The sequence below is a fragment of the Nelusetta ayraudi genome, unplaced genomic scaffold, assembly GCF_046127955.1.
Source record: "Nelusetta ayraudi isolate G7.1 ecotype Tasmania unplaced genomic scaffold, CSIRO-AGI_Nayr_v1 ptg000230l, whole genome shotgun sequence".
In the NCBI taxonomy this organism is placed as follows: Eukaryota; Metazoa; Chordata; class Actinopteri; order Tetraodontiformes; family Monacanthidae; genus Nelusetta; species Nelusetta ayraudi.
Genome location: NW_027466279.1, coordinates 29952 through 44326, shown reverse-complemented (window position 1 = coordinate 44326; position 14375 = coordinate 29952). Strand labels below are relative to the sequence as shown.

The following is a 14375-nucleotide window of genomic DNA, read 5'->3' as shown; positions in this document are numbered from 1 at the left end:
CTCCTCCTGCTTCTCCTCCTCCTCTTCCTCCTCCTCCACCTGCTCCTCTTCCGGCTCTTCCTCCTCCTGCTCCTCCTCCTCTTCCTCCTCCTCCACCTGCTCCTCTTCCTGCTCCTGCTCCTCTTCTTGCTCCTCCACTGTGAATAAAGTGGTTCTTTGCTGGTGTGAGGGTGCAGGAGCCTCAGAGCTCCACAGGGCGGCGCCAGTTGGCTCGGCTCCCTGGTGTGGCCGCTAGGGGCGCTGTGGAGCCTGCTGGACTCAACACATCAACAAAGTCAACAAGTTTGTTTAGCGTGTCGAGCGGCGGCCAGTCAGGAGCGGCGCTCCCACTGACCCCGCCCCCTCGGTCCCGCCCCGCCCCCTCCTCACTATATCAGCCTCCGTCCGGAGTGGCAACAGGAGGAGCAGCAGCAGGAGGAGCAGCAGCAGGAGGAGCAGCAGGAGCAGCAGCGGGACTGAAGATGAGGGCTGCGGTTCTGAGTGTCACCCTGGTCCTGGTTCTGGCCGCGTGCTCGGCCCGCTCCCCGTACCAGGCGGTCCTGCAGCACAGCCGCATCAGGGGCCGCCAGCAGGGGTGAGTGTCCTGGACCGGACCGGACCGGACCGGGGAGGTTCGGAGCGGCGCGTCTGAGGTTCTCCTGCAGGAGGAGAAGTTCGAATAGTGCGTCAGAGACACGTGACCACAGACAGCGCAGCTCCGGTCCGGTCCTCCTGCACTCCTCCAGATGTTGAGATGTTCAGAGGAGGTCTGGCTCCTGGTTCTGACCTCCGACCCCCCCACCCCCTCTCTCCACTGCCCCCCCCCTCCTCAGACCGAACGTGTGCGCCATGCAGCAGGTGAGGGGAACCAACCAGAAGTACTTCACCAACTGCAAGCAGTGGTACCACCGCAAGATCTGCGGCGAGCCCACGTGAGTCCTGTGTGTGTGTGTGTGTGTGTGTGTGTGTGTGTGTGTGTGTGTGTGTGTGTGTGTGTGTGTGTGTGTGTGAGCTGGGAGGGAGGGGTGAGGTGGGTGAGGAATGTCCCCCTCCAGAGGTGTCCTCACCTCTTATATAACCACAGAAGAAGAAACGGTCTGGCGGATCCATCAGTCGCGCAGTGAGACCACTGCAGTACCGCTGCTGGCCGGGGGGAGGGGGCGCTGTGGAGCTGGAGAGACACAGCACGGTGGAGGAATGAAGCGCAGAGTCGAGTCGCTGAGGGGGGGGGCGGGGGGAGTGAGTCTGTGTGTTGCCATGGTGGCCCCTGGAAGCTAACGGCTAATGCTAACATCGCCAGTATTGCCGTGTTAGCTTTGGTCATCTGGCTCGTGTCTGTTGGCTCGGTAGCATATTAGCCTATTAGCTGTATTTGAAATCCTGCCCAGCTCACTCAGCGCAGTCTGTCACACAGCTGCCTCATCAACACAGTGTGTGTGTGTGTGTGTGTGTGTGTGTCTGACGTTGTGTTGTGTCACCAAGTGGATTTAGTTTGGAACTCATTCTCATGGGCGTCGCCCTGTGTGATTGACGGCAGAGGCAGGAGAAGCTAAGCTAACTGCTAACAGATGCTCCGTCCTTAACTCCATGAGTTCCTCACAATCAACACGTAAATGGGTGCGTTGTGACTGTGTGTGCATGTGTGTTTGTTCGCTGTGAGTGTGTGTGGACACACACACACACACACACACACACACAGGAAGTGTCTGCGCCTGTTTATGTTCAAGCTGAACGAGTCGCTCTGTCCGGACGTTGAACGCAGCTTAAAAACCTTCACACACACACACACACACACACACACACACACACACACACACACACACACACACACACACGGATTCTTTCAGCTGCAGGCAGGAAACACACACACACACACATACAGCCTGGGAAAACACTCAGCTGTCATTTGTGACATTAAATTAGATTTACACTTGAAGTGGGACCCTGTGTGTGTGTGTGTGTGTGTGTGTGTGTGTGTGTGTGTGTGTGTGTGTGTGTGTGTGTGTGTGTGTGTGTGTGTGTTGGGGGTGAAAGGTCAGCTGATGGAGGCTTCACTGCTAACCTGCTGCCAGTCTCACTGTGACCTGATTGACCCAAAGCCCTACAGATGGTTTCTCTGGTTCTCCAGCAGACAGCGTGTGTGTGTGTGTGTGTGTGTGTGTGTGTGTGTGTGTGTGTGTGTGTGTGTGTGTGTGTGTGTGTGTGTGTGTGTGTGTGTGTGTGTGTGCGTGCGTGCGTGTGTGTGTGTGTTGTTTCCATAGTGTGTGTGTTTTGCTGATCTAATCTTTTTCTCCTTCCTGTAAACTGCAGCATTTCAGGCAAAAAGAATGAAGGAGGAAATTCTTCTCACTGCACACACAGACACACACACACACACACACACACACACCCGCCTGAAGTGTTTGTTTTGTACCATCCTGCTCTGAACACACTTGACTCCTCTGGTTTAATCAGTCCAGTGTGTGCCAGTGCACACACACACGCACTCACATACCATGTGTGACTTTGAACACTGAGAGATTTTTAGATCTTTCAGCTCTTTCTCCATGGTTCTGGTGGTGAAGGTCGTGGTCCTGGAGGAGCCTCCTAAACCAGGACCTCAGCTCCATGGTCCTGGTGGTGAAGGACCTGGTGGTGAAGGTCCTGGTCCAGGAAGAACCTCCTAAACCAGGACCTCAGCTCCATGGTCCTGGTGGTGAAGGTCTTCAGCAACCTGATAGATGGTTGCAGCTTCAGGACGTTCCTCACTCTGGTCTTCATGTATCTGCTGGATGATCCAGGCAGATCATCTGTTGTTGCTGTGCTGGGCGGGGCTCTGTGGGGGCGTGGCTCTGCTCAGATTGGATCCTTGTTCTCCTGCTGCAGGGTGATCACCTACGAGTGCTGCCCTGGTTATGAGAAGATCCCTGGAGAGAGAGGCTGTCCTGCAGGTACACACACACATACACACACACACACACACACACACACACAGCCTCCCAGCAGCCCTGTGACCCTGCCGTGTGTGTGTGTGTGTGTGTGTGTGTGTGTGTGTGTGTGTGTGTGTGTGTGTGTGTGTGTGTAGCGCTCCCTCTGGTCAACATCTACAGCACCCTGGGGGTGGTTGGAGCCTCCACCACCCAGATGTACTCGGACCGAGCCAAACTGCGGCAGGAGATCGAAGGTCCAGGAAGCTTCACCTTCTTCGCCCCCAGTAACGAAGCCTGGGCAGCACTGCCCACCGTGAGCAAGGCCACGCCCCCAGCCCCTCCCCCTCTCACTCCTCCTGGTGATGGTTCCCTCAGACCTGCTGCTGTCTGAGGGAACCATCAGTGTCAGTTCCACGGTCCTCCTGCGGGGGGTGTCACCTGGCTGACCCTGACCCTGTGTGTGTGTGTGTGTGTGTGTGTGTGTGTGTGTGTGTGTGTGTGTGTGTGTGCTGCAGGAGATCCTGGATGCTCTGGTGAGCAACGTGAACATCGAGCTGCTCAACGCCCTGCACTACCACATGGTGGCGCAGCGGCTGACCTCCGAGGAGCTCCGCCACGGCTCCTCCTTCACCTCCATGTACCAGGACTTCCACGTGCACCTGCACCACTACAGCAACGGGGTGCGCACTCGCTCACCTGCACACCTGCAGCTCCCCCCCCCCCCCTCCGGCCACTGACGGCCCCCACGCCCCCCGCCTTCTCTCTGCCGCCCCTGCAGATCGTGACGGTGAACTGCGCCCGGCTGATCAAGCCCGACCAGCACGCCACCAACGGCATCGTGCACGTGGTGGACCGGGTCATCACCGCCGTCTCCAACAACATCCACACCCTGATCGAGATGGACGAAGACCTGGAGACACTGAGGGTGAGGGAAGCGGGCGGGGGGGGAGGACGTAGCGGGGGACTGACTTCCTGTCTGCTCTCCAGACGGCGATGGCGGCCGCTGGGCTCAGCGCCCTGCTGGAGGGAGAGGGTCACTACACGGTCTTCGCTCCCACCAACGAGGCCTTTGAGAAGATCCCTCAGCAGACCCTCACCAGGATCCTGGGAGACCCCGTGGCCCTGAGAGGTGACCCCCAGGGGGCGCTGCCGCCCGCTCTAGAATCACACCAGACATTCCCCAGAACCTCCTAGAACCGTCCAGAACCACATAGAACCTCCCCAGAACCACCTAGAATCACACCAGACATTCCCCAGAACCTCCTAGAACCATCCAGAACCACATAGAACCTCCCTACAACCACCTAGAATCACACCAGACATATCCCCAGAACCTCCTAGAACCATCCAGAACAACATAGAACCACCCCAAAACCTCCTAGAACCATCCAGAACCACCCTAGTACCATCTAGAACCTCTTAGAAACCACCAAAACCACTGTGAGCCACCCCAGAACCTCCTAGAACCATCCAGAACCACATAGAACCTCCCTACGACCACCTAGAATCACACCAGACATATCCCCAAAACCTCCTAGAACCATCCAGAATCACCCCAGTACCACCTAGAACGTCTTAGAAACCACCAAAACCAGCGTGAACCACCCCAGAACCTCTTAGAACCATCCAGAACCACCCCAGTACTGCCTAGCTCTTTATTGAAATGACTCTGATGAGATTCAGCTATTTAGTGACTGACTGACCATTAATATCATTCTTCAAGTATCGGAGGGCCCAATGAAAAGCATTGATGGGCCTCAGTTGGCTCCTCGGCTGCAGTTTGCCCCCCACACCTGGTCTAACATGCTGCTGGTGTTGCTCCGCCCCCACAGACCTGCTGAACTACCACATCCTGAAGAGCCTGCAGTGCTCAGAGGCGGTGGTGGCGGGCTCTGCCATGGAGACTTTACAGGGCACCACCCTGGAGGTGGGCTGCCAAGGAGGTCACATGACCCTCAACGGCCAGGCAGTGGTCACCAGGAAGGACCAGCTGGGAACCAACGGCGTGGTCCACTACATCAACCAGCTGCTCATCCCTGACTCTGGTAGCACTGCTGCACCTGCTGCACCCTGGCCAGCAGGGGCATTGGAGCACTGTAGCACAACACTGTGACATTACACTGTAGCACTGCAGTGTGTGTGTGTGTGTGTGTGTGTTCCAGCTAAGGTGCTACTGGAGCTAGCCGAGGACTCCACTGTCTCCCAGGCCACTAAGCTGTTTGTGGAGGCGGGGCTATCAAACCACCTGACTGGCTCTGAGCCAATCACCATGCTGGCTCCTGTGGACGAGGCCTTCACAGGTAGCTGTGTGTGTGTGTGTGTGTGTGTGTGTGTGTGTGTGTGTGTGTGTGTGTGTGTGTGTGTGTGTGTGTGTGTGTGTTTGCGAAAGTGATGCACACATTTTATGGATTTGTTTGTGTGTGTGTGCAGGCTCAGCAGTGATGACCCCTGACCTCCGGCTGCTGCTGACCAACCACCTGGTGAAGCAGCAGCTGTCCTCTAGCGCCCTCTACCACGGCCAGCTGCTGGAGACTCTGGGAGGACTGCACCTGCGAGTCTTTGTCTACAGACACGTAAGCCCCGCCCCCTCATGACGGTGTCCTCACAGGTGCTGAGCAACCTGACTCCTCCTCCTCCTCCTCCCACCTCCTCCTCTAGAACCTGTGTGTGGAGAACTCCTGCATCGCGGCCCATGACAGGAGGGGTCGCTACTCCTCCCTCTTCACGGTGGACAAGCTGCTGACTCCGCCCACTGGCACCGTCATGGACGTGCTGAAGGCCGACGACCGCTTCAGGTGAGCGGCGGCACCGCTGCCCCCTGCTGGAGAACCTGCGGCTGCTCACACCTTCATCTGCCTCCACCTCCTGCTGTTCCTCCTGCTGTTCCTCCTGCTCCTCCTGCTCCTCCTCTTGCTCCTCCTCCCAGCCTTCTTGTGGGTGCCATCCAGACAGCAGGACTGACGGAGCTGCTCAACCAGCAGGGGGAGCTCACCTTCTTTGCTCCCACCAACCAGGCCTTCAACACCCTGCAGCCCAGCGAGCTCAACAAGCTGCTGCGTGAGTGTGTGTGTGTGTGTGTGTGTGTGTGTGTGTGTGTGTGTGTGTGTGTGTGTGTGTGTGTGTGTCGGTATGTGGACAATAAACAGCTGGACCTTTAGATCCATGTTTGGTCTGAACCATCTGTACTGTTTATGTGATTCTAATATAAACTGTGTGTGTGTGTGTGTGTGTGTGTGCGTGTGTGTGTGTGTGTGTGTGTTGGTGTGTTCAGCTGTAGAGGTGTGTTGCAATTTCACAGCCCAAATAGAAACAAACCCACTGACTAACACACACACCCCACACACACCTGCTTCTAGCTTCTTCAGCCCCGCCCACTATGACCTCTGACCTCTCGGCCTATGAGCAGATTGCTACGTCTGATGGCGGGACGATGGTGTGAGGTCACATGATCACTGTGCTCTCCAGGGAACCGGCAGGAGCTGTCCGTCATGCTGAGGCTCCACCTGGGGCAGGGGCTGCTGGTCAGTGGGGGCGTCGGCTCTCACACCAGAGTCCAACCACTGCAGGGGGACAAGCTGGAGCTGGGCGTGGTCAGTCTTACATCACTCCTCCATCACCTCCACCTCCACCTTAATACCAACAGTCCCTGGTTCCAGCAGTGAGCAGTTGCTCACCTGCGCCCCCTCTGTCTTTCAGAGGAACTACACGGTGTTCGTCAACAAGGTGCCGGTGGCTGAGGCCGACCTGATGGCCACCAACGGCGTTGTCCACGCTGTCAACACCATCATCAAGCCGCTGCGTGAGTCCCACTCAGTGTGTGTGTGTGTGTGTGTGTGTGTGTGTGTGTGTGTGTGTGTGTGTGTGTGTGTGTGTGTGTGTGTGTGTGTGTGTTGTGTTGTTGTCACCGTGTTGTTGTGTCTCCACAGCTCTTAAAGTGGACCGAGAGCAGGCAGACAGTCCTGCAGCTGATACCAGAGCAGCAACCAGGGTGAGACACACAAACACACACACACACACACACACACACACACACACACACACACACACACACACACAGCTCTCACACCCTCCACCTGCTCTCTGTCTTTCAGGCCGACACCCGCAGCTTCAGGAACGGTGAGTGTCTGAACCAGAAGTCATGTGACCGGGAGAGGGGATGATGGGGGGGTGGAGGGGGTCATGTGACTGAGCGTTGTTCTGACGCCTGTGTGTGTGTGTGTGTGTGGTCCAGATGATCTCTTCCAGAAGGTTCTCCGCAGCCGCTCCAGCAGGACCATGGTGAAGAGCCAATGAGAGGAGCCACAGCAGGGACACACCCACCACCCTTCCCCCTCACCCCAGGGGGAAGACACGCCCCCTCAGGAGGAAGACACGCCCCCTCCCTCCAAAACAACCTGTCACAATCTGAGTGCCGTCGCCTGATTGGTGGAGGATCAGTCGCCTTCCAACGACTCTCTCTCTTGTTCTTGAGTCATGTCGATGTGTTGCAAGGCATTGTGGGAAGTGTAGTTTCACAAGATTCTTCAGTTTTATTTTTCTCCTGTTGTATTTCTTTGTACTGTAAAAAAATAACGACAACTCATTCTTACCAAAAATGTTGTAACTCTGACGTGTGAAACAAAGTGATGCTTTGGTTTGTTGTAGGATTTTTTTTGTGTTTTTTCTAAAATAAAAGTGGAAAAAAAAGAGCTGTGCATTGTTTTTCAGTGCAAAAAAAGTGAAAAGAAAAATATTCTACAGTTATAAATATATGAAGATTACGGAAGCGCATTGCTGCCACCCTAGAAAGAAAAAAAAAACAGGGCTCAGTATCACGTTATGACGCGATACTTTCACGTTATCACGTGAAAACTAGGATGCAGTTGAGATGGTGGAACTCGTACCCATGGAGCCTTCCGTGCCCCTCCAGCTGATCAATGAGAAAATTACGCAACTTCAATGTGGTCGGATTCATTCTTCCTAAGATACAACAATCCCATACTGTTGGATTTTGTACGTTCTCATATTATTTTTGTTTTATGATTTTATTTTGAAAGTTAATCAGCCAGTGGGGTAGTTTTCATGTGATATATAGAATAAAGAAAAGTTGTTAAAGAAAGAAACGCTATCAAGTATTTCCCTCCAACTACGGACGAGCTGCGAGTTCCAACACGCGCATCTCAAAATCCTCCTCAAAGTACGCAAACTTGCCTCAAACCAGGTTTAAAATGCAGTTTCATCAACTCATGCACACGAGACATGGTGCCTCCGTTTGCCTAACTCCCTTTAGTTTACATTCATTAGGCAATTATGTGAACGTTATCACGTAAAAATGTGAAACTATCACGTGATACTGAGCCCTGTTTTTTTTCTAGGGTGGCATCAATGCGCTTCCGTAGGAGATGTATTAATGTATATCGATAAATACATATAGGACGTCACAACTGTGTTTTATTTCACAGCTTGTGTGAATAAAACACAGTTGCAGTTTTAAAATATATATTTTGAGATTCTGAAGAAACATCGACATCAAGTGGTTATAATTTAGATTGCAGCGTCTTTTCACTCTCGCGCTCTCTCTCTTATTATGCACGCTGGAGCTTTAATTAATAATAATTTGATATTTAAATGCAACTGAAATCCCCCGAAACACGGAACATAACAAATAAATTTTTTTAAAAAATAGAAAGGAAAACAAAAAAACACACAAAAGAACACAGATTCGGATTCCGTGACTGTGACTCCTATTTCCGTTTCCGGTTTGTGCCACACGTATTGTGGTCCGCCATACCGCGTTGCCGCTGAGTGAAGCAGCGGATAGCGAAGCAGCAGAAGGAGGAGGAGGAGGATGAAGGAGGATATGTGGAAGAGCCTGACGGAGAAGGTGGGCCAGGTCCTGGTCCCGGGGGACCAGTTCTCCTGCGGTCCGGACGACACGGACGCCGCCGTCATCCCGCTGACGGAGGTCTCCCGGCCGCAGAAGGTGCTGTGCGGCCCGGGGTTGCGGCGCTGCGGGGATCGGCTGCTGGTGTGCAAGAGCGGCGTCCTGCGGCACAAGCAGCCCAACGTCTTCTGGATGGACTCGCAGCAGAAGAGGGTGAGTCCTTCCACTGAGCCGTTTCACCTCCACTGACTCGGTTCACCTCCGCTGACTCGATTCACCTCCACTGACTTGATTCACCTCCACTGACTGACTGATTGACTGACTGACTGACTGATTGATTGATTGATTGATTGATTGACTGTTTGATTCACTGACTGACTGACTGATTGATTGATTGACTGTTTGATTCACTGACTGATTGACTGACTAACTGACTGACTAACTGACTGACTGATGCTGTGTCTCCAGTACGTGCCAGTGAAGGGTGACAGTGTGATCGGCGTGGTGACGGCGCGGTCAGGTGATGTCTTCAAGGTGGACTGTGGAGGCAGTGAGCAGGCGTCGCTCTCCTACCTGGCCTTTGAGGGCGCCACCAAGAGGAACCGGCCCAACGTGCAGGTCAGCACACCTCTCTGTCTGTCTCTGAGTGTGAAATCACCCACTGGCTCCCTCTACTGGCAGCTCTGTTCATCACAACTAATACAGCGACTCATGAGCCACATTTAAAAAAAAAAAACATTTTTCAGACCCTCCTGGCGCCGTTGATGATGTCATCGCATTATTAAAACATCCTGTCGGCAGGTGGTCATAAATTAATTAGTAGTCTAATGAATAAATTAAATTCATCATGTAAATATCTTAATTTTTCCTTTCATTTTATTACTTTATTGTCTTTTTAAATCTTCTATTCTATTCTATATATTTGTATTTTGGGGTCTTCCCACATTAAAAAAAAACAACGCTGGCCTCCGACCTGTGGGGGCAGCGTGAGCGACGCAATGCATGATGGGATATTACCGCCGGGCTGGTGGGTGACGCTATTGTTCGTAACACCGCTCCTAGCAATGCATTGTGGAACACACTGAGCCGCCTGTGTGGTGAACACTGATGTTCGCTGCAGTTACCACAGCCTGACCTCTGACCTCTGACCCCTGTGCAGGTGGGCGACCTGGTGTTCGGCCACCTGGTGGTGGCCAATAAGGACATGGAGCCGGAGCTGGCCTGCATCGACGGCTCGGGACGGGCCAATGGGATGGGAGTATTTGGAGAGGGCGGGCTGGTCTTCAGCGTCTCCCTGGGATTGGTCCGCAGGTACAGAGCAGCGCCACCTGCTGTTGGTCCAGCCAGAGCTCCTCTGGGTCCTCTCATGTGATTGGTCTCTCTCTCTCTCTCTCTCCCAGGCTGCTGGCGCCCCACAGTGGCCTCCTGCAGGACCTGCAGCTGCAGTTCCCCTGCGAGCTGGTGGTGGCGCTCAATGGGCGTGTGTGGGTGAAGGCCTCCAGCGTGCAGCAGACGCTGCTGGTGGCCAACCTGCTGCAGAGTTGCGATACCATGAGCGGCCAGCAGAGGCGCCAGCTGTTGCGCAGGGTGGCCCAGGGGGCGCTGTAGAGTAGCGGTACTGCTGCTGGACACCAGTTGGGGGGGCGCTGTAGAGCTGCAGAGCCAGCAGACTGTGCAGGGTGCGACAGCGCCCCCCTGAGCCCAGAACTCTCCACTGCTTCGTCGTGTTTTTGTTTTTTTTCTCTCCTGTTTTTAATAAAAGCAAAAAAAAATCTTTTTCCATAATTGCATGTTTATGTCGTCAAACAAACTCCAGACTTTTTTTTTTTCCTCCATAAACTTTTTATTTTCAAATAGTTTTTCAGAAAAAAATAGATATTTTTTTTAAACCTTTTTTCATATATTTTTTTTTCTACAGTTATTTATGTGCATTAAGAAAACGAAGAACAACAACAGTAGTTCAGTTCAAAGAGGCAGCAGAGTGTCAGCAGGAACGCAAAGGATTCTGGGAGCTGGAACAAGCGCACGACCAACCAGACGGCCACCGGGGGCGCCAACAGGCAACTATGAACACGCAACTGTGGATGGTGATGTAACAGGGGGGGAGGGGGGGGTGTGGCCTCCTGACAGACTGTGGTGGGGGGGTCTCCTCCTCCTGGTCTGGGACCTTTGACCTTCTTCACTCTTGTGAAGCAGACGACTGGAGTGTGAGCAGCAGCAGGAAGTTGGGTTTGTTTCGTAAAAGTGCAACAGGAAGTTCAGACGTCAAAGCAGAGAGAGGAAACCAGGTGGGCGGGGCTAAAACTGGGTGGGCGGGGCTACAGACAGTGACATGAAGGAACTTTGGCAACACATCACTCAGGCAGCAGACATCTCCCTTAGTGATGTCACAGTGCAGAATGGGTGGGGGTGGGGGGGTGGAGCTTGGGAGGGGAAGGAGGGGTCACATGGTATGTTGCTGGATGCCTGGGATGAACTCCTTGGCATTCGGATTCAGCCTGCTGTTGATCTGGGAGAGAAGAAGAAGACACTGGTGAGTCTGTCGGGACAACAGGAAGTGAGCAACGTCTCCTGAGGTTGAACCTTCCTCTCCTCTGATTGGACGGAGGTTGGACTCACCACCACAATGTCAAAGTCTGCGTCCTGGTGGATGTCCTGGTGGCGCACCAGCAGGCCCACCTGCTCCTGCCGCTGGGGGAGGAGGTCCCTGGAGGGGATGAACCACTCCCACTGCTCCTCCTCCTCCAGCAGCTCCTGCACGCAGCGCTCGATGAAGTCCTCCTCCCACAGCTCCTCCTCCACCTGGGAGAGGAGGAAACAGGAAATGACTCAGGCGTCAGTCAGGAATGTGTCTCAATCCAGGCTCTGCATCCTTGGAAGGAAGCGTCCTCCTTCTGAAGAAAGCGTCCTCCCAAGGACCCAGCCCAGAAGGACCGACCCAAACCCCGCCTCCCTGGTAACCACAGGGGACGGTCCAACCTTCACCGCCGTTCCCTCCTGCTGGCCGACCCCGGAAGTGACGTTTTCATAGCATCAAGCTAACCATTGGTTCGCCATCTAACGATGGCGTTGGATGTTCAAATCAGTAAAAACCCTGCGTTAAAAACTGAATATTTGATGTGAAATTTCAATGCTTAAATTTATACGTTGTGTCTTTGCCAGTAGATGCCGCGAATTTCAGCTGACTTCCCAGGATCCCAGGATGCTTTGCAGCAGCACGCAAAGCATCCTGGGATACAGAAGGAGGTGAAGGATAGTAGCGGTGCAGCCTTGGCTAACAGTAGGGTGCATTTGGAGCGTCCTTCTGACTATTGGGAATTGGGAGGAGCCTTCACGCAGCGCTATGACGCAACTTCCTTTCAAATTGCAGCCTTGGAAGGATGCAGAGCCTGAATTGAGACACAGCCCAGGTGGTCCAACTGTTGACTGGTTGGACCACAGTGGGTTCGAAAATGTACCAGAGGGGCCTTGAGCAGCAGCAGACCCTCCTCCTGCTCACCTGGCGGTTGAACTCCTCCTCGTGCTCCATCCACAGGTACTCGGCGAAGGGTTCGTCCTGGCTGCTCAGCGCGTGGAGGTGGAGCTCAGGGCCGCTGGGTGGGGAGCTGGGCGGGGGGGCGGTGCTGAGCCTGGGGTCCTTCATGGCGACACCTTTCACTCTGCCCTCACCAGGCCCCCAGTGGCTGGATGGATGGATGGATGGATGTGACGTCACTCTGTGAGGGAAGGCGGGAAGAAGCAGCGAATGATGACGACAAACACCACAAACACGCAGCCGACCAGAACCAACAATGTTGTCGTAGTCCAAACTATCGATTGCTATTATTATTCTTGATTAATCGGGACTATGTTCTTCTTTTTTTTTTTTGCGCTAATTTCGGACATTTGTTCAAGCAAACTACTTTGAATCGTCACACTTTTGTTGCTCTGCTGCACTTTGACTACATACGTTGACGTTTAACATTTCTCTGTAACATCGTTGTATCGAAAAGCTTCAGAAACATTTGGAGGTCGCAGTTTTCCCGCCTCTTCTTCTTCTTCTTCTTCTTCTTCTTCTTCTTCTTCACTGCAGGTCGTTCAGCTATTTACAATAACACGGAGGAATTGTTGATGTCGACGTCATCGATTACGATACGATCAATCATCGTTGAGGGAGGGGGGCGAAGCGTCGAACCGCCGACCGGGAGAAGGTGGTGGAGGTCGAGGAGAAGGAGTAGAAAGAGGAGGAGGAGGAGGAGAACAACAACAACAACAAACAACAATGACTCCAATTGCGAGTTGAGCACCAACACAACCCTGAGCTGTCTTTTCGAGAACATTCGACCAGTGGCAGGTCTCAGCCGGTTCGAACCGGCTCGGCTACCTGAAAGGGAAGCAGCTTTCTGGACCGCTGGGCTCGGCTCAGTTCGGTTCGGTTCGGTTCGGCTCCGCAGGATGAACCTTCAGCTCCGAGGACAAACTACTCCTGTCATGGCCGCCGCGCTCGGCTCTGTTTACATCTCTGACGTCACTACGAGCTCCGGCCCTGATTGGCTCGGCTCTCGGCGCTGCTGCTTTCACGGCTCCGGCATAAAACTGCGCGGCAAGCGAACGACTGGAGGGGAAGAATGGAGGAGGAGGAGAAGGTTCAGGAGGTGTTCTATGTTTGTGGCTCGTGACCTTTCATTCTCGGCCCGACCGAAGCATCGTTAAAACGTCACTCTTCTGTCATAGGTCCACTTCAAAGGAGGACTTTAGTCGGTGTTTCTGTCCTTTGACACGTGACATAGATATACGTATATTTATATACATTGGCGTTCCAGAGTGGAATGTTGAAACAGGTGGTTTACAGACCGTGTTGTATTTTCCACACAATCAAATTTTAGACCGCAACTGTTTGTGGTTCAGCTGTTGTTTTTGCGGAGTCTCTGGGTTTCCTGAGGTGCACCTGAAAGCAGCACCGGCGGTGACGGTGAGTTTCTCGCGATATTTCACCGGCGCCAGCGGAGTTTCGCTGCGCTAGCGTGTACAGCTAGCTAGTTTCGCTTCGTACTGAGGAGTAAAGGTAAGACTGAGCGTGGGTTTTGCACTCATAAACACACTCCTTTCAGAGCAAACACGTAGCTTCACACCATGTCCGAGTGTCACCCAGTCAAACAGGTCGATAGTCTCGAACGTGACACGAAGCCGCTTTTGTTTCGAGCCCTTAGATTAGCCGAGGTGAGCATGTTAGCTTGGAACATAGCGGTGGCGCTGACCCTGTCTGTCTGTCTGTGAGTCAGTCAGTCAGTGTAACGAGTGTCTCCACCAACACACATCTATTCCTCCTTCTTCTATCTGTCACTCCGTAACCCCCCGCCCTTCCCTTTGGCCTTGGTCGTGTTTATACACTGGGGCTAACACCAGCGAGCTAGCTAGCTGCTGGCTAAAGGCAGCGCTCCATTCAATCTGCCGCTTTCGACGACCACCATCGTCACGCTTCAGGTTGTGTGACGTCATCGCAGCCCCCCCCCCCCGCCCCCGCATTCAGCTTACTCCGGTCGGGGCTCCTCCTCCTCCTCCTCTCCTCCTGCTGTTTCTAATTGGACTCTTTGTGAGGAGGTCTCACTCGGTTTCTCCTTCTGTCGCCGCCTCCTCCACCACCA

The 14375-nt window shown here is 53.7% G+C and overlaps 3 protein-coding genes across 8 annotated transcripts in view; 2 read left to right on the top strand and 1 right to left on the bottom strand.

The window, feature by feature from the left end:
• The window catches only part of exosc3 (exosome component 3), an 80847-nt gene extending 70320 nt beyond the window's left edge, over positions 1 to 10527 (top strand). For 3 of the 4 annotated variants that reach the window (XM_076016610.1, XM_076016611.1, XM_076016609.1), the window contains exons 2-5: positions 8725 to 8964; positions 9220 to 9369; positions 9911 to 10062; positions 10152 to 10527. In XM_076016610.1, the coding sequence (XP_075872725.1) occupies positions 8728 to 8964; positions 9220 to 9369; positions 9911 to 10062; positions 10152 to 10359 (747 nt within the window). In that variant the 5' untranslated portion in view covers positions 8725 to 8727 and the 3' untranslated portion in view covers positions 10360 to 10527. Of the gene's footprint in view, positions 1 to 8714; positions 8965 to 9219; positions 9370 to 9910; positions 10063 to 10151 lie in introns of those variants that run through there. The other variant, XM_076016608.1, reaches the window with a different exon arrangement.
• Positions 388 to 7246, top strand: tgfbi (transforming growth factor, beta-induced). Its single transcript, XM_076016553.1, has 17 exons — positions 388 to 574; positions 813 to 911; positions 2845 to 2909; positions 3044 to 3201; positions 3404 to 3568; positions 3667 to 3813; positions 3876 to 4017; positions 4721 to 4933; positions 5051 to 5188; positions 5319 to 5461; positions 5547 to 5683; positions 5815 to 5945; positions 6354 to 6478; positions 6585 to 6687; positions 6815 to 6876; positions 6980 to 7004; positions 7120 to 7246. Exons 1-17 carry the CDS (start codon positions 462 to 464, stop codon positions 7179 to 7181), a joined length of 2028 nt encoding a protein of 675 aa, XP_075872668.1. The 5' UTR covers positions 388 to 461; the 3' UTR covers positions 7182 to 7246.
• A 42-nt stretch (positions 10528 to 10569) lies between the features above and the next one.
• On the bottom strand, positions 10570 to 14362 carry LOC142882083 (polyadenylate-binding protein-interacting protein 2-like). 3 transcript variants are annotated; one of them, XM_076016620.1, is made up of 4 exons: positions 14266 to 14362; positions 12251 to 12467; positions 11371 to 11553; positions 10570 to 11260 (listed from the first exon to the last, which is right to left on the bottom strand). In XM_076016620.1, exons 2-4 carry the CDS (start codon positions 12392 to 12394, stop codon positions 11195 to 11197), a joined length of 393 nt encoding a protein of 130 aa, XP_075872735.1. In that variant the 5' UTR covers positions 12395 to 12467; positions 14266 to 14362; the 3' UTR covers positions 10570 to 11194. The 3 variants fall into 3 exon arrangements, with proteins under 3 accessions (XP_075872735.1, XP_075872734.1, XP_075872733.1); XM_076016619.1 differs by lacking the exon at positions 14266 to 14362 and adding an exon at positions 13115 to 13314; XM_076016618.1 differs by lacking the exon at positions 14266 to 14362 and adding an exon at positions 13119 to 13314 and having other exon boundaries at positions 12251 to 12470.
• Between the last annotated feature and the right edge of the window lie 13 nt (positions 14363 to 14375).